The sequence below is a fragment of the Cloeon dipterum genome, chromosome X (genome assembly GCF_949628265.1).
Source record: "Cloeon dipterum chromosome X, ieCloDipt1.1, whole genome shotgun sequence".
Taxonomy (NCBI): domain Eukaryota; kingdom Metazoa; phylum Arthropoda; class Insecta; order Ephemeroptera; family Baetidae; genus Cloeon; species Cloeon dipterum.
In genome coordinates this window covers 14,640,340-14,658,921 of record NC_088790.1, presented here as the reverse complement: position 1 = coordinate 14,658,921, position 18,582 = coordinate 14,640,340, and the positions used below count along the sequence as shown (strand labels likewise).

Sequence of the window (18,582 nt, the reverse complement as noted above, 5' to 3'; positions counted from 1 at the left end):
CTCTCCCAATTTTCTGTTATTTTTACTATAAATGAAAATTAAAAAGTAAGATTAATCGAGCCCTCAAACGAGTTCATAATGATGAAATTCTCAAAAATTGTATGTATAAGTAAAAATATATCCCAAGCAAAACGTACAAAAAAAATGCAAGTCTCGTCGAGTTTATCTTATTGAGCTTCACATAACATCAGTGGCAATTAAAGCCAGCTTGAACTCGTGTTGCAACAAAGGCCGTTGCTTGACACACGCAAAAGCGGATGAATGACAATGAGGTTCGCGTCCATGTGGGTCTACACGTTTTAGATTGGTCGTGTGTCGGGCTGTGTCATGTCACTCGTCTCTGCTTCTTTTGAGCCCTTTGGACACAGTGTGCTCTAATTTGATCCCACATCAAGTGCATGACGAGTCAAAGCAGGGTAATTGCGCTAGGGCTTATCAAATAATTAGTTGCTTACAGTGAGTGCAGCAGCTGCAGCCCGCTGTCAACCCAGCGGGCTGGCGCACACAGTCGCTTATGCAAAAAGCATTACGTGCGCCTGGCTTGCAGGCAAATTGCGTTGCCTCCGGCACTTCAATCAACGCGACGATTGAGTCACTACGCCGGCAGCTAGATTTACCCTAGTTTACTTGATTCTTAAAATAGATTTGATGATTATTTGAATTAATCCAGAAAAATATCTATTAACCCAATTAAACATCGCAGAATGTAAAATATAGAGCAAATAATATGCAATCGCATTATTGTTTGAATTTTTACCAACAGTAAAAAATTATTTTACGATTGAAATATCAAAGGGTTTATTTTTTCTGTGAGGCATGAAGACTATAATAGCAGATCGAACCAACAAAGAGCCCATACGTGTTGATCTAATGGCTTACATGGGCATTGAATGATATCAATTGCTCATGAAGGGCTATGGAGGACTCACACTTTTCAATCAACTCACACTGGTGTTCTTGTTTGACATCAGGAGCGACTCAAAGAATGTTCTGCGCCTCAAAATCAGCTGATCGTGAAAATTTTTATTTTCTCCGTCTTCAGCTTAACTAAAAAAATTCACGTACTTCAATCTTTGACCTTCATGTATCTCGAAAACTAAGAGTTTCGCCATATACTGTGCATTTCTAGGCCTTCTAAGCATATTCCTGCACTAAGGAAAGCGTTTAAAAAAATAATATTCAAGTGTTTGATACATTTTAAATTTAATAATAAACTCGGAAATTCCTGAAAAAAAACATGTCAGTTGACAAGTTTTTGGCCATCTAAACAAAACACACGTCACTTGGCACAAAGTTTGCTGTTCAAACTTTATATTAGAACTCAGGGTTATCTCAATTTTGTAAGCACCAAGTGGCTGATCTTTCCAGACTTTATCTTGATTTTCTAGGACATTAGCCTCACATTTTTACGTAAAACTTACAATTAGTTATTTCGGCACCTCCACGGCACCCTATTAAAAATCAAAATGGTGTCCTACAAAAATGGTATAGACAACATCCAACCTCAAGTAGAATTACCCGCATGTTTTCCTATTTAACACATCTTTAAACTTTAAAATACATAATACATTTTTTGAAACATTGATGAAATTTTCACAAGACAATATAACTTCGACATAAATGATGTTTTTATTTAAGTGGCATATATTTTGGTTATAAAGCAAATGTTTTGCGACGAAGTCCCTTGTTTAAAAAGTCAAGCTCTAGCAAAAAAGAGAGAAATTAAAGCCTGTATCAGTTTTTTCTCAGAAAACAATCAAATATCTTTAGTAAATCCTCGTAGTGTTTCGGGAGTTTTCCCACTAGAGGATGGTGTTGAAAAGGTGAGTTTTTACGATTTAGCCGTAATCGTTAAAACCCATTACCAGTCTCATTTTCACGGCTCTGCCTTTTATTGCTGCGTCCAAACAATTCTGCGTTTGCAACAAAGCTTTCATTTCTTTCTTGACAGGGCCTGAGCCGGAACAGTTGGGCACACATTAAAATTTGTCCGACGCGCCGTGCAGGGAGAGAGAGAGAGAGAGCAGTAGGACGATGGTGTAATGATTTGCTTTACGAGTGGAGTAATGAAGTGGTCCGCCCATGGCGAGTCCTCCTCCTCATTAAAGCCCCCGCATCGTCATTATTATCACCACTAATGGCCTCTATCTGCAACCAGCCATCTTTATTGCACCCAAATTCAGCCAAATTAAACGCCAGCAGAGTCCGGCTACACGCCGAAACAATCGCGGAATTAAAACTAATAGTATGTGTTTCTACATGCCATGCCCATCGAAAGCTAGGTCAAAGTCGCACAGTCATCAATTATGTTTCGCGGTTAATTAGCACGTGGTTTTTATTCAATTTCACTATTAAAATGGTTATTATTTTTTAAATTGGAAAAATTTATCAAGCTATTAATATTACTTACATACTAACGACGCCTTAAGCAACAATACAAAATTACCGTTAAAACGATAGAAGCAATTTCTTTGCAGTATTCTCACTTAAAGATTGCTAGTTTATATTGCTGATTTATAAGATTACAAAAATTGGATAAAACCGATTAAATTTTAGTTACAACTAAGAGGCTATATCGGAGATAGCTGATGAAATCAGCTCACAATTTATTAACTTAATTTCCTTAATTCCAAGAATAATGCTATTTTAAGAGAAAATTTGAAATGAACAGTCCGGATTTTGACTTCTTCTACTTGATTGTTCTTGTAACTTAATATACCCATAGCATTAAAGAAAAAAACACACTGAGAAGTGTCTCCAAGGCACGCATAAATTTGTGTTAAAACTCCAGGGTGATATTCACCTCCGTTTAACGAAACATTCAACTTTTTTACTTAAAAAACATGATTTTTTTATATTTGCAAATATCTTGAGCGTCTAATAATGTTTATTTCAAACTATCTGAATAGCACAAACTTCACAGCAAACTATTCGACTCACTATCTTGATGCTCAGGCATATGTGAGGAAAATATTTAATTAAAAAAATATCATTTGAAGATGATGCGGTATAGTAAAGTGAATTATTATTTTTTTTCAAGATCGTAGGGTCAGTATTGAGATGGTTAAAAAAATAAACTGGGTACGCCGACCTTAATAAAATATATTTCAAAAAATTTACCGGCCAAGTATTTATCTCATAAAATCCTCTCCAGCTAAAATTGAAAATATCACATTCATTTTTACGAATCCTCCATTTAAATTTAATATAGGACACCAACATTCAACCACAAGTTCTTGTCTTACACCAAAGTTGAGCAACGTTGTGCGTGGTCAGTGCGTGGATGGGTGCCCATTTCAGTTACGGTTGCCCAGCAGCTGTCGCCCTGGGCTACGCATTCCCTTTCTCGCCGACTGACACATTTGGCAGTTGCTGGAAACTCTCTTGGCGTGGAAAATTAACTGTAATTCCTTCGCACCGAGCAGCGAGCGAGTCTCTTTTCGTGTCGGTATTAATTATTTTTTATGCAAATACATATCGAGTGCGCGCGCGGCTCGAATTGCTGCGAGGTGCGAGCGAAGATAATTACGGCTCTCGGCCTGTCAGGCTGCACGCACCGCGCGCGGCCCTGTAATTTCCGACACCCATCACACTCACAGGGTATGGAAGCGGCTCACCAATTAAAACGCTGTGGGTGCCAAAGTTCAAAGCAGCTTCGGAGATGAGAGGAGAGAGAGAGCCGCCCAAGCTAGATGAAAGGAGTCGAGCAGATGTGCGCGAAGACAACAAAATCGTTTTCTTCAAATGATCCTAAGAGGGAAAAGGAATTCCTTTTTGTTTTGAAGAGGAAAAAGGGAGAAATGTATTAATTAAATAATGAATTTCCCTGTATGAGTCGACTTGGAGTTCATTTTGTTATATTTAACAAAAGCTCTCTGTGCTAACTTTTTAGAGGCGAATTTATTTTAAAATTTTTTGGAGACTTTACCGTTTTTGCGATATCTTGACGTGAAATTTATATCTTTTAAAGTGATAAATATTTTAGAGGAAAGTAGCAGTGTTTTCATTTCCTAGTTTTTTTATAGTCATTAAATGACATTATTTGTTTCTATAAAATACTTGCACCACACAATATTTTTTAGTTAATACCAAAATTTGACTAAATTTTTCAACAGTGGAGTAGCGAAAAAAATACAGGGAAGCGTAGCAAATGGGGTCGGCTTTCGTCTGGACTGCGAAAATAATTCATGTCTAATTAATCCGAGCGTGCCTGTCGAAAGGGTCAAGTACCCGAAAATCATAATATACGCGTCGTGCGAGTATATTTATTTATTAATGCCTGCGCCCGAATCAAATTAATTACGTCGTCTCGGCGCTTGGAGATAAATCCGGCGCGGCCAAGAGCATTCCCGTGTACGACCCGTCCGAATATGTATGTATTTGGCCCATGGAAATCAGCGCCCGCGGCGCCGACCGACCGACCGACCGATGCGGCTTTGAAGCGTTTTTATGAATATTCGGCGGCGGCTGCTGCTGCTGCTGCTGCTTCCCGGTGCATGCGATCGCGCGGGAAAGGTGTCAAATTAAATAAATTTCAATTTAATGAGCCACGGCTTAATGGGCGCAATAAAACCGACACCAGATATATACCTAGCGGGCCCTTCGGCACCGCGCGTCTGCACCGCGGCCTTTTCCCAGTGCGCGCACAGAAGAGAGGCGCGTGGAGATTATCTTGATACCGACTTTTATGGAAATTTTCACACGGCCAAAAAGAAAGAAAGAAAGGAATTCGTCGGCATATAGAAATCTGGAATTCGGCAAGAGGGGCACCTTGCTCCAATTATCCTTGGAATAATCGTCTCAAACCGATTTCTAATCTGAATTTAATTACACCTATTAGTGTCAAAAACCAGCTACTGCAGGTGCCAACTACCTTTCGAATACCTAACATAAAGAATCCTTTCATTAGAGGAAAATTGGGTATGTAGCAGCAATTACAAGAGAATCCAGTAATTTTATGGCATGATTTTTAACTATGGTGCAAATATTAGTAGGATTAATTGATGAAATAACAATGAGTTAATTAAATTTTAATCCTTTTCTTAAATGTAAAATATTTGAAAGAATTTCCTCCAACAATAGATTTAGTGTTTGCCTCTAAAACTCTTTAGCAGCCACTTTAAGGAACTCGTCATGGTTTAGAAGCAAATATAAATTGTTCCTTTTGCTTCCGACAAATCCGATAAAAGTGCAGATAAAATAGAACAAAATTAAAAAAAAGATATTTTGCCACCCCCTTTAATTATTTTCTAAAAATTTAGGACGATTAACAATTTTCTACCAGTGTGACGTTCAAATTCATCAAAAATGCGGATCCAAAGTTTGTATACTAAGCAGCAAGCACTGTCTCCTAATTGAAAATCGTGATTTATTTCCTCAAAAAGTAAATTTAGCTCATAATACGCACACAGTTGAATAGATTGACAAGAGGAATAAAAATTAAGAAAAAATAATTGACAGTACTGCTTAATTTTTCGAGGAATTTGACAAAATCTGAAATTGAAACAGTTATGTACTTGGTTCAAATTTGATTTTTACGCGCTAATGTTGAGATAATTATTTCAACTAAACTGTAGTCAACAATATAAATTAATTTCAATTGTTGCCTTGTATCAATTCCCTTGAAATCGCAAATTCCTCATGTCTATTGTAAATGAAACTCAAGGTTAGAAAAATGTTATTTATTGAAAAGTTTATTATTGGATAGTAAATTATTATATAGCTGATTTGGTTTGAGCAGGAATACCACTTTGGATATCAATCAGACGTACTTGGAATATTCATTTCGCTGTTTGTCAGGAGGAAATTTACGAGAATGTGTTGGCAACCGCAAATATGCGCTCGGCGAATATAATTTTGCCGGCGGGAGATGAAAAATGTGAGTGCGAGAGGTGCTCTCTGGCTCAGGCTCAGCTTCCAATAGACGACGCTCCTAGCCGAATATATTGCTTGGCCGTTTTTTGTGCCACTCTCAGCAGCGGCTCCTCTCGTGCCCGGTTTATTGGCTATCGGAGAAGGCGCCGGAATTAATATCCTATTTTGAGTCATTAAACGGCAATCTCTGGGGGTTTATGCAGCGCAAAAACGGAAAATTCCGGCAACAGCTGCTCGGGGAAAAGCAATTAGGCCTTTTTCCACGGCAAAAAGTAGGGGCCTGATTTTTATTACAAGAGCAGCCGCATTATTTATGACAGCCGAATTTGAAATGCTAATGTGTGTTCCGAGAAATTTCCGCGTTGCACATTGGAATCGCCGCTATTGTAATAGTGGTGAGCGTGTTATTTGAGTGAGTTTGCCTTCTTGAAAGGTCCACCTTCCTTCTAAGGACAAAGCCAGTAGACATCGCGCGGCCCGAGCACGGCAGTAATATGTACCTTCTTAATACAACCTGACCTCCACGGAATTTTTTCTTTGATCCCTCCCACCTGCGCGTCGCGTTTATTCATAAACACCGCCCCCAAACATTTTCGCACATTTTTTTGCGCGCCGGTCAGCAGGATCTTTCTCTCTCTCTCGCTTTGTCCGACCATAATACACGCGCAGATCATTATCTTCATTAACTCCGCCAATCACGCGCTTTGTGATTTATGCCCGGGCACCATCGCAAAGGCAGCGATTACTCGCAATAAATTTGCCACCTTTTCAGTCTGCAGAGAAATTAAACAGGTTCAATTATTCGTATTTGAAAGAGAGGAAACCCTTTCCACTTGAATGTAATTGAGCGAAGTTTTGAAAATAATCTTTTGTATTTCCGTCATTTATAAATCATGTCCTTTGAGTTGAAGTTAAACTCCTTCACCTTGAACACTAAACTCTTGTAGGAAAGTTGTGTGGACTGTCACCTTGAGTTTTAATAACAGCTCTTTTACCCATCGCTTCGTCCAAAAACGAAAGTGGAAAAGGTATTTGATGCAATTCAACAATTTAAACCATTTTATCTTCACACGTAAATTTGGTGAGAATTGAAGTAAATCGATTTTGATACGTTCAACCAAAAATTCAGTACGTCCTGGTCTGGAATTAATGTTCATTTCCTCATTTTGCCCAGTTTTTCCAATACAGACACCAATAATCGATACCACATTTTTGGACTCCCGCTTGAAGCCATTTAAGGCAGGCTGATTTTTTTTACTTAAGACTTGATAAAAATCGGAAAGCATCTCTAGTCTGCTTTATTAAAAAGCTGATAAAAAGAGCTTTTCTTGGTCAAAATGGCTAATTTATTTTAGTTAAATATTTTACCCTAACTATTTTTTCGCTGAAATGACGCAAAATTGAAATTTACACTATTAGTTCAAACATGAATTAAACTTGTCCTGATGATAGGCACAAAGTGGGTAACAATGTGACCAAAATTTTGGTGTGTTCACATCTTAAATGTTTACAAGAGATAAAAAAATTAATAAATTAAAGTGAAATTATAGCATATTCTGGATTTTCCATCCGTGGGAAGTGGAATTTTAGTTAATAATTATACACAAGAAACTCAATTCAGGGAAAAGTGCTGTTTTCCTGAAATTTCAAGAAAAAAGAACATCATGACTGTACTTAAAGTCTATGTATTCAACTTTCGACCCTTTTGCTAAAATATGACGCTATATATGTTGTGCGTTTTTCTAACTGAAAATATTTTTTCCTTCGATAAAAGGCACTTAATAATCTCGTAAGTTTTTCTACACGTGCAGCAAATTTTGCAAACATCCTTGCCGTCATAGAAATATGAAATTGGATATTGCTTTCTTCATTGCCCATGCCAACTACTCATTCATTCAACACACTCGAATTCTATATTTATATATTTTTTGCGTTTTGATGCGTGTCTCTAAAATCCCATTCATGCTCCTCATTCGCTCGGTCGGACGCCGCGTGGAAAGGCGGCTGAAAGGAACCGCAGCGGCAGCGACAACAACAACAATAATAATAAACAAAGATCAAATTTCAAATGTTGTCGGCCGGTAATAAATAGGCTGGATGAGAATCTTAAACCTTAACGACTACAGCTTACACGACATAATGGGGTTCTCCTAAATCAGATAAACCTCCCGCTCATGTACGAATGTAAAAAACTCTGCTCAGCGCAGCGCATAAAATGCCAAGCTTGGCATGCCAGTCGGGAAGTAACACATGTTTTGTGCCAAAATTTTTGAATGAGGGTTACCAGAAGAGAGCGAATCTGGACCGAAAAGAGCAATGACTGCTGAAGAGTTTATTTTGGAAAATTTTACTAAAAACCAAATTAAATGGCTATGAGCAGAACTAAAAGATTTATCAGTATAGGGCGGCACATTTAGTGTTGCATACATATTTCCTTGTTGTTACTACGAAGTGATGAACTTGAAATTTTATATTCATGGAAATTCTAACAAATTTGACCACAAATAAAAAAATATTGCCGAAATATTATCACTATTTATCTGATTTCCCAATATTTTGTTTATCATTTTGACAAATCTATTTTCAAATCAGTTTTTAATTGGATGATAATGTCCCTGCCATAATTTTAACCATATATTCATTTGAGGTAACAAAATGACACAAATTAAACTTATATTTTAGTGATTATTCTGCCATTTTGCCGTCATTTTTATTTTCATATATGCTACTCATTTCAGTGGTATTTCGGTAAAATTGAAAAAATTGTCTCATCAGGAAAAACCGGAATTCTCAGCTAAAATATTTAAGTGAGATTTTAGGCTGTATTAAATCGTGAGAGAAATAGGGGAAACGCAGAGGCTAAGAAGACAGCGCAGTCGAGCGCGGTCGCACTACTTGCGGATGGGTGACCCACGTGCCGTAGGCGCTGTGTGTCCTTTTTTGGAAAAAATGAATATTTATCAAGTCAAGCACCAGTATCACTATTAGATGTTCCATAATGGACCCTTTTTGTTCCAGGAAGCAAAGAAACAGCGTTTATTTACGCAATCTCCAGCGCTGGAGTGGTGCACTCCGTGACTCAGGCCTGCAGCTCCGGCAATTTAACCGACTGCAATTGCGACACCACCAGACAGGGCCAGAGCACCAAAGAGGGCTGGAAGTGGGGAGGGTGCAGGTATGTCTCAAACTACTCATGATCAGAAACTCTAACACCTTGCAAAGAGAAAGTACTATCAATGTAAAATTTGATTTTTTACTCGCAAGATCTAATTTTTCTCTCAATTTACCAGTTCCATTATTTATTTTATTCTTAAAAGTAAACTACACGTGAGTTTGAAATGACTTTTATCAAAAGGTCAGGTCTATGTTGAGGGTTTATATTTTAAAATTTAAAAGAAAACATTCATACTTTTCGGCTGGGAATTTTTTTCGATAGTCTTTTTTTGTAACCTTCCAATCATCATGTGGGCTCATTTCATGTAATTTAAATTCAGGTTAAAATGGTCTAATACCAACTAAATAAAAAGTAATTCGATGCTAAATGGTTACAAAATTTGGTCTGTGTTGGCAACTACAAAAATTTCAGAATGGTCGGCTTATTTTTTTTATCAAAAATTATCTTTTTTTGCACAAAAAATGGTTTTAGAACTAAGATATTTTTATTTTGGAATATGGAAAAAATAAATTTTTCTATGACGGTACTTATTGTTTTCAATTTATAATATTTTTGTATTTCTCATTTACCAGCATATACACAAACAGTCGAGTTTCCTAAACTCACAGCTCAATCTTTTTAAGAAAATTAATTTTATTACACTAAAAGCTCATCGTCTGAATTAACTTAATTTATTTATTACGAATTCATATATTCTATTTTTTTCAATTTCCAGTGACAACCTGAAGTACGGCATGGCGTTCGCGCGGAATTTTGTGGACGTGGTGGAGAAGAAGAAAAAGCATGGCATCCGCGCCAAGATGAACCTGCACAACAACGCCGCCGGACGCAAGGTGCTGTCCACCCTAATGGGCACTAGGTGCCGGTGCCACGGCGTGTCCGGCTCCTGCGAGGTAAAAACCTGTTGGAACCACATGCCATCCTTCACCGAGGTCGGCGACGCACTGAAAAAGAAGTATGCCCTGGCTGTCCAGGTGAGTTGGGTGAACGCCACCGAATTATTTTCAACCTATTTGCTTTGGACTTCTAATCAATTTGAGTAATTATTCGTTCAGTCAGTCATTCTAGAGATCACTTTCTGCGGCTTGGACTTGCGGCGAGGCTGAGGATATTTTAATATCGTGGTGACCCAAAGAAATTCGATATTTTGTTTACCGATCGGAATATGTGGCACGATTTTCCGCCACATTAATTTTCTGACTGATTTTTTATCAAGAAAAAAATCTTAACAGAATCATAGAATTAATGATTTATATACTTTAACTACTTAACTGTCGATTGATGAAAACGTTTCACATATTATTAAATTAATATTAAAGATTCTGCTGTTTAATTTCAGACCATGAACGCTACAATTTGTACGGAAGAAAAATATGCACAACATTATATTTTTTGAATCCTTTTGGGAATTCTGGAGGGAATCATCAATAAATAATGTCAAAAACTGCTGTCTAAACAGAATACAAACCTTTAAAAGAGTCAATATTTTTTGCTTAAGAGAGATGAAAAAAAGAATTTTACTCACTTCTTTGGAAAACAACAAATAATTATTTCAATATTAAAAGGGGCCACACTCACAAAATGAATTTCATGTTGCTTGAACTAGGATTAAGAATTTATTATGTTCGACTATGTTTTCCCCTTATTTCCATATAGGTATCCGATGAGCTTAGAGGCATATTTAAAACCATGTAAACCACCCTTGGAACTTGGAATCACCTCAAAACAAAATTCGCTCTCAGACATTTAATTTTCTTGAGCAATTATTTTACATTTAAATTCTATTTTTAGAAGGTTTTTGGATAATTATTTGCTACACCTGAATATTCTTAGCATAGGAAAATTCCTTCAAATATTGATTCCTAAAGCCACTTCTGTGTTGCTTGTCAACGTAAAATTAACTTTGATTTATTTTTAGCAAATTTACGACCTTCTTTTATATACATTTTTTAAAATTGTATTGCCTATCAGGGCAATTGATTCACTGCAAGTCAGGGGTGAGAAAATCTCACCCCGCCGTATGTCACTATATTTGGGGTGTCAAAGGTGAGTTTTTCGCACCGCGCAGCATTGACATGCGGCGGGGTGAGATTTTCTCACTGCAGCGCAGTGACATTTTCTCACCCCTGATTTGCAGTGTTCAATAGAGACAAAAGGGAGCAACACCCTGTTCAAGCAAGGGTTCACTGTATTCATAAAAATTTCAGGTCTCCGCCAAGAACCGACTGCGACGGAAGATCAAAGCCAATAAGCGGCGGGAGAATAATGTGAAAAAGGGCGACCTGATTCATATTCACAAGTCACCCAACTACTGCGTGGAGGACGTCGACAAAGGGATCCCTGGAACCGCGGGTCGCGTCTGCAATAAAACATCGACAGGGCCCGACAGTTGTGGCTTGCTTTGCTGCGGCCGAGGATATAACACTCAGGTATACGACGTTTTATCATGCAGTAAAGTAAATTCATGTGCAACAAAACAAAAAGGATATAAATAAATATTGCGGGTCGGAAGAACAAACGTTTAAATATTACGCAGAAGGTATTTTTTGCTCCATCATGGGCTTAAATTATTTATATCCACGAATGATTTGTTGATTAAGAAATATTATTTTTCATTTATCCGTAATTAAATATTGCTAGCATAAATATACTTTTATTTTGCATTTTACTATAAGATTATGGGTTTATTTGTAATTTGAGGTTGACTTAGGGATTTTTTCGTTCCAGAAATATTGATAATTATGTCAAAAATTGACTTCTTGAAACCTGTATGAAAGTCCAATTATTCCAAAACTCCCTCAAAATTAAAAATTTTCAAAAATACCTCTAAAATTCTCAGCTCTAGAAAAAAGAACAAATTATTCTCTCTAGGATTTGAAATTTATCCCAATTTATCGTACTGTTATCAGTTAGCATTTCGTAATTTCTTTATCTTCCTTGAAACATTGAATAAAAATGAAATTTTCTCTCTCATTTTTGCAGGTGCAGACACACATCGAGAGGTGCCATTGCAAGTTTGTGTGGTGCTGCTATGTCAAATGCAAAACCTGCGAGACGAAAGTTGATTTGCACACCTGCAAGTGAGCGCTCGGAACAGTGGAGTGTGGTTTGTGTAAATAGTCCAGAGAATCTAAAATTGGCAAAAATAATGCTGCTGACGAAGTAAATTACTACTCACCCCCATATAACGTGGATTAAATTTTAAAAAGTCATTCTCCGTAGCGTTTTTAGCTCTGTATATTAGCATTATTTCTTTACTGATTAATCTAGTAATGTCTAATAAATTATTGCACTATAAAAACATCACTCAGTAGATATACTTCCGTTTTCCTTTTTGATGTAAATAGTTTGACTGCTGAAATGATCAATAATTTTCCTGTGCTCGGTAGGAAAGTGCGAAATTCACATAGACAGGAGGATTCTAGGTGTATAACCCTTTAATCATAGTAGTAATAACTGTAGCAAAACTGAGTGTATGTGTTGTAGAGATTTGTACCTGTAATAATTGTCATCGTAAATTACCTATATTTAAAAATAATTAATGTGTCCTCTACAATGTAATAAATAACTTCGCCATCCAACTGAATGTCCGCTCCTGCCAAAATACACATAAAAGTCTAGCGAACAGCAACAAATAATATTAATAATAATAAAAAAAATACTAAATTCAACGTTGACAGTCTTCTGCTTGTAATCAATCATTAGTGTTATCTAAGTTGATGTGTCCACGACTTCCTTCCAATCGGACATTGTATCGTAGTTTTAGGCAGAGATCACAAGCAATAAAAGTTACTCAGAACCCTAAAAACTGCTCTTTCCTTTACCCCAATTTTATATCATTAAAAAATCCATTTTATCATTAAAACAAACAGGTTTCTGCTTTTCAAAATAATTTAAACCCAGCAGGGAGTAAAAATTTTAGAATTTTATTTCACAAATATGGCAGTTTTATTGTAATCATAAAATAACAATAATTTTATTAAATGTCAATAGAGCGGCTGATAAACTATCCTTTCAATAAAACGTTCCAGTCTTGTGAGAAAAATAATTTTGAAGCTACTCATGAAATGGCAACAATTTGTTTCGTATGCGAGCAAGAAAAAGCAAATAATTTGACCAATTTGACAAATTAAAGTATTCCGGATAAATGCTGAAAAATTGCCCAAGTTGAATCACTGCTTCAAGGCACTCACCGCCTTTTGCGCCGCTTCTTCCAGGTTTGACGCAGGCAAGATCTGCAAACCTGACTCGGCAAGAAGTTTTTTGGCTGGCAACACGTTCGTACCTGAAAATGACAAATTTAATAATTGAATTTTTGTTAAAAATTGGTCGGTTATTTAAAAAATGGTATGGATTTTAAAGAGTGAGAAATTAATCGTCGAGATGGTTATTTTGACACATTTATTTTCGCATTGATTGAAGTGTCAAAAACTATCTTTAACATTGAGTCAATCTACAAGATTTAAATTTGCACGATAGCTTTCATCATTTTATTTACGAATAATTGTTTTTGAGATACTTTATGACGGTTATGAAATGAATTTATCATGTTACAGACTATTTTAGCTGCTAAAACGAGCATGAAGACCCAATTAAAAGGGGTTTCAAAGCAAATTTCACGAAAATTAAATTCAAACAGGTATGTACATTTCTTGATAAATGAATTTTCCCAGGGTCTTTACAAGTCAGCGACTGATTCTAAAGCTGAACAGGATCACTTGAATCTGCATAAAAATTTCCTTGAAATCATCAGCACACAAAACAAAATTATTTATTAGATATTGACCTCAACAACCAGCTCTACATTCAAAGAAAGTTCTAATTTCAAGCCCAATAATCAAGACGACTAAAAAAGGATTTAAAACAAAACATATAATTGACTTATTCAAGTACTAAAAAAACCTATAGGTTAAAAAAGAAACGTTTTATTTTTTATTTATTTTTTTATTTTTTTTGGGAAAATAATCAGAAAAATATAAAATGCACTAAAAGTTCATAGGTGTGTGTGTCCAGATTTAGACAGATTTTAGGCAGTTTTAGACTGCGTAAAGCAGCAAAAATAATATATAAGAATGTTTAAAGAGTGACTCAGAAGTCTCTAAATTTCGATATTGGTGCTCATTAAGTGCTTTAAAGTGAATCAGGGGCATAGAAAAAATAGCCAACCATCTTAAATTCCCTACTATATATATAAGGCAATCTTAAATATCACAATCCAAAAAATAACTCAGGGAAAAGATGTAACTAAATACGTGCGCTTTTCATACCTTCAAGCCTGACGACAAGCGGAATGCTGAGTTTCATGTTGCGGCAGGCAGTAATGATTCCTTTGGCGATAGTTTCGCAGTTCACGATGCCACCAAACACATTAACTAATATTGCTTTGACGTTTTTATCTGAAATTAGAGTTATGCTTATTATTAATGCACCAATGCAGAGAAATTTCTTTAAAAATGTGTACAAAACCTACTTCACGAGAAACAAAATGAAATAAGAAGTTTTTTGACAAAAGGAAAGCGAAAATACTGCAAATACATTAGAAATTAAAAATCATATTTTTTAAGCATCAGACATATACCAAAGTTTTAAAAACTCTATATAGAAAATAAGAAATTGGTTACAATTTGAATTGTTTTCTTTGGTTCAAATTGACTTCAGTGAAAATTTCAAGTGTTTTCTCGGAAAATAAAAGGATCTAACACCAATTAATCAATTCAATTCGTAAAGAAGAATGCCAAAAACAATCAAAATTGACAAAAAATTAGAATTTTTGACTGATTCCTAATTTTCCAAAACATTTTAGTTACTTCAGTGATTAAAATAATACTGAGATCTATGGAAAGTTGGCTACTGGTCAATTTTCACGTCACCAAAATTAGATGTTAGGTGCAAGAAATTTCAAATTGGAAGGTGCGTTTCTAATAAGGGTTTGTACAGTATTTTGACACATTCTGGCCATTTATATTACCTCCAGTGATGATATTAAAGGCGTGGAAGACTTGATCCTCCTTTACCGAGCCACCAACGTCAAGGAAATTGGCTGGCTCTCCTCCGTGCAGCTTGATTATGTCCATCGTAGCCATGGCGAGACCAGCACCATTCACTATTAAATTAAATAAGAGTTCAGTCCTCAATTTCTCATTATCTATGCTTATTTAACCTAAACAGCCAATGTTGCCATCCATTCTGATGTAGTTGAGGTTGTGTTTAGACGCTTCGTACTCCTGAGGATCCATTTCAGTCGCATCTTCCATCGCAAAGATGTCCTGCTGCCTGAATTTGGCGTTGTCATCAAAGCCGAGTTTGGCGTCGACAGACACTACTTGCTTGTCGTCAGTCTCCACCAGGGGGTTGATCTCCAGCTGCAGGGCGTCCACTTTCAGGAACAGACTCCACAGCTTCTTGATTTCATCAGCAGCCTACAACAAGAAATATTCTCATATTCTTTAAATAGAAAATCAAATCAAAAGCACGCACCTTATTTTTCAGTTCTCCTTTGAATTGCAGGAATTCGGCGATGCTCTGCGCCTTTGCGTCCGTGACACCTTCGAAAATATCGACAGGGGTGGTTTGGATCAGGTGGGGCGTCTTTTTGGCGACATCTTCGATGTCGGTGCCACCAGCCGGGGATGCGATTATTACTGGTCCATTGTGTTGCCTAAAAAATAAAGAAAAACATGCTTTGATAGTTAAAAAAATTATATTGATTTTTGACAAAATAAGTGCAACTTTTTCAAAAATCAGCCTAGTATGAAAATAAATAATTATTGTTCAATGAAGAACATCAGTGTTTTTTCCAATAAAATACGAATTAGAATTGAAATTAATTTTCGTTTCCTTAGATTTTTGGAGTGATCAATTGTTTTTTATCCACGAATTTTTAAAAACAATTTAAATTTTGCCAAGCAACGGTCTCAATTTTTAATGAAAACTTCAAAATGGAAAAAAAGTAGCGAAGAAGGAAAATTATGAAAATTGTTTCTATGGATTCAATTGGATATAATTGTTTAATCTTGAAAATATTTAATTGATCATACAAAATATCATCTTTTGAATGAAAGTTCCGGCTAATAATCACCAAGAAGTAGTGTAATTTTAAGAACAGATTTTGTAATATTAAACGTAAAAATTTAGTGTAACTTCAACATAAAAATAAACTTAATTATACCATTTAAACGAACATTATTCAAACAAAGTTATTTATTTGGTCCCCAAGAAAACTGAAACGCACAGCCCATAAAAGTATGTACACAAGAAGGGGTGAAGAAAGTATTCTTTAATTTAAAATGATGAAAGTGAGTCGCTTTTGGTATAGTTCTATTGTTCTTCAAATTCAATAAATGACACTTTTAAAATATATATATCTAAGAAGCAGAACTCAAGAACCAGTGGAACCTGTTCCACATTATTAATTAGTTCATCATATTGACTATTGCAATTAATTACTAAACAAATCTTTAGACCCAGTGCCCCGTCATAAAAAGGTCAAGTGTATATCAAGTGCGGAGTTCAACAAACTAACTGACACTATGATTTGTTGTTGAAAAATCAGGATTCAGTAATAATGTCTCTCTCGATTTTTAATTAGATTTTCATACCTATCCATGAGAATACAGACGTAGGTTTCACGCAGGATATCGACACTCTCAGCAACCATCACTTTTTTCACTTCGATTCCATCTTTAGGCGTTTGCTTGGTGATCAGTCGGTGGCCAACCATCTGCTCCACGATCGGAAATATTTTCTTCGGGCTGTGTGGTTCAAATTAACAGAACTGCAGATCAATTATTGAAAAGAAAACCTACTCTTTTGTGATATGCACGCCACCTTTGAAGCCGTTGTCAAAGTGTCCAAGGCCACGACCGCCGGCAAGAATTTGTGCTTTGATCACGTACTCTTTGACTCCTGCGAATTAAATAAATACAATTTGGTTTACCACATGCACTAAATAAATAATTACGGAAATCTTCGGCTACTGTTTGAGCTTCTTCTTTGTTTTCAACCATTTTGAACTTTTGAACACAGACGCTGTGTTTGTCGAGCAAGTTTTTGCTTTGGTACTCCATCAGGTTGAGGTTCCTCGTCTGCATTTTGGAGGTGAGGCTCTTCTGCAGCCGCAGCGAGTTCCGCCATAGCCCTGCCATCTTTCTAGCTAGCACAATAATAAAAATGTTTTGTGAGCAAACAAGAGTCCACCAGAGTCGAGGGAACAAGGGTCACATTGAGAAAGATAATTTATGACGGCAGCAGTTTGAGAGTGGGACATAACATAAATACGAGAGTCGTAATTAACACCACATTTATTTTATCTCTTTAAAGATACACACACACCCTGCGATTTAGAGACGAGCCTCCACAGATTTAAGTAATTACGTGATATCACTGTTATGGTGATAAATTTGATTGGAAATTTTTTCTGACGATTTAATTCTGCACGCCAAAAAGGCAAGAATCACGTAACTTTTCTACTTTAGAGCCGCACTAAATTTCCTACACCGTAAAAATGTTTTAAAATCGCTAACAATTGATTACTGCAGAATAAAATGTTCAATAATTTTAATTATTAAGTGATTTTCAATAAATTTGAATGGATTTTTCGAAAAGGAAAAAAATCATGAAATAAAGAAGCTTAATTTAGCAAACACATTCTTCCAAGTTTTCTAAACAAATTAATTTACTCTGTCGAGTTGCTGATTGCCAAAGAGCTTGGATAAAGGTGAAGCATAAGAAAAATTCCTGATTTTTCGAAAACAGCCAAATTTCGCCTGTGAAACTATCTACAATCAAGCTATTTTTCTGAAGTTTAAACCGTGTAGCAAAAATTGGAATTCCGATAATGTGATTTGTTTGTAATTAAAACGTTGAAACGAATTAAAGCGAAAAAATAGAATAAATGTCCCTCATACGTTGGCCCCAAAACTGTCTAAAAGACCGTAGAATGTCTAGCGCAGCTTAAAACAATCTAAAAATAAATGTCTTTAAACCTTGTTGAATTCCCAGCACTAATGATGAAGCATAGCCGGAAATTAAATCAATTTGTATATAACCAACAAAGTTATTTAAAAATTGACTGTATCCTGTAATTTTTGGTTTAGTTGTTGGAATCCTAATTTTTTAACGATTGATATTTCTCGAAAATAGTTTTAAATTATTTTAATCAAGAAAAATTCACGACCAAGAAGTAGAGAGTATGTACATACGAAAAAATCCAAGCTTAAAATGTGTCCCAATTAATTTAATTGAAATAATAGTGTGTTGTGTATGTAGCTCAAACAATAAATTATTTAATGTCATTGAAAATAGCAAATTTATGGCAGAAATAGTTTGAAACATAATTTGCAAAGACAAACAAACTTACTCCTTTTGAACAATTGAGCAGCCTAAACTCAAATATTAACACTAACTTTTCAAAAATAGTTAAAACTGAAAATAGAAGAGGGAAACGTCGTGTCGTGTTCTCGGTGTCAATGTTAAAAAACCGTCGCAAAATAGTGTGATCATATGATGAGGATCAGCACGCGGAGCTGTGCTGT

The 18,582-nt window shown here is 35.9% G+C and overlaps 2 protein-coding genes across 3 annotated transcripts in view; one reads left to right on the top strand and one right to left on the bottom strand.

Moving 5' to 3' along the window:
- The window catches only part of LOC135946180 (protein Wnt-16-like), a 32,430-nt gene extending 19,573 nt beyond the window's left edge, over positions 1-12,857 (top strand). The window contains exons 3-6 of the mRNA XM_065494263.1: positions 8,893-9,049; positions 9,765-10,023; positions 11,257-11,478; positions 12,032-12,857. Of these exons, the coding sequence (XP_065350335.1) occupies positions 8,893-9,049; positions 9,765-10,023; positions 11,257-11,478; positions 12,032-12,133 (740 nt within the window). The 3' untranslated portion in view covers positions 12,134-12,857. The remainder of the gene's footprint in view (positions 1-8,892; positions 9,050-9,764; positions 10,024-11,256; positions 11,479-12,031) is intronic.
- A 99-nt stretch (positions 12,858-12,956) lies between these two features.
- ScsbetaG (Succinyl-coenzyme A synthetase beta subunit, GDP-forming) lies at positions 12,957-18,543 on the bottom strand. Of its 2 annotated transcripts, none has more exons than XM_065494672.1 (9): positions 18,408-18,543; positions 17,010-17,201; positions 16,855-16,954; positions 16,648-16,800; positions 15,527-15,707; positions 15,210-15,468; positions 15,018-15,152; positions 14,317-14,445; positions 12,957-13,334 (listed from the first exon to the last, which is right to left on the bottom strand). In XM_065494672.1, exons 2-9 carry the CDS (start codon positions 17,191-17,193, stop codon positions 13,222-13,224), a joined length of 1,254 nt encoding a protein of 417 aa, XP_065350744.1. In that variant the 5' UTR covers positions 17,194-17,201; positions 18,408-18,543; the 3' UTR covers positions 12,957-13,221. The 2 variants fall into 2 exon arrangements, with proteins under 2 accessions (XP_065350744.1, XP_065350746.1); XM_065494674.1 differs by having other exon boundaries at positions 17,010-17,197.
- Between the last annotated feature and the right edge of the window lie 39 nt (positions 18,544-18,582).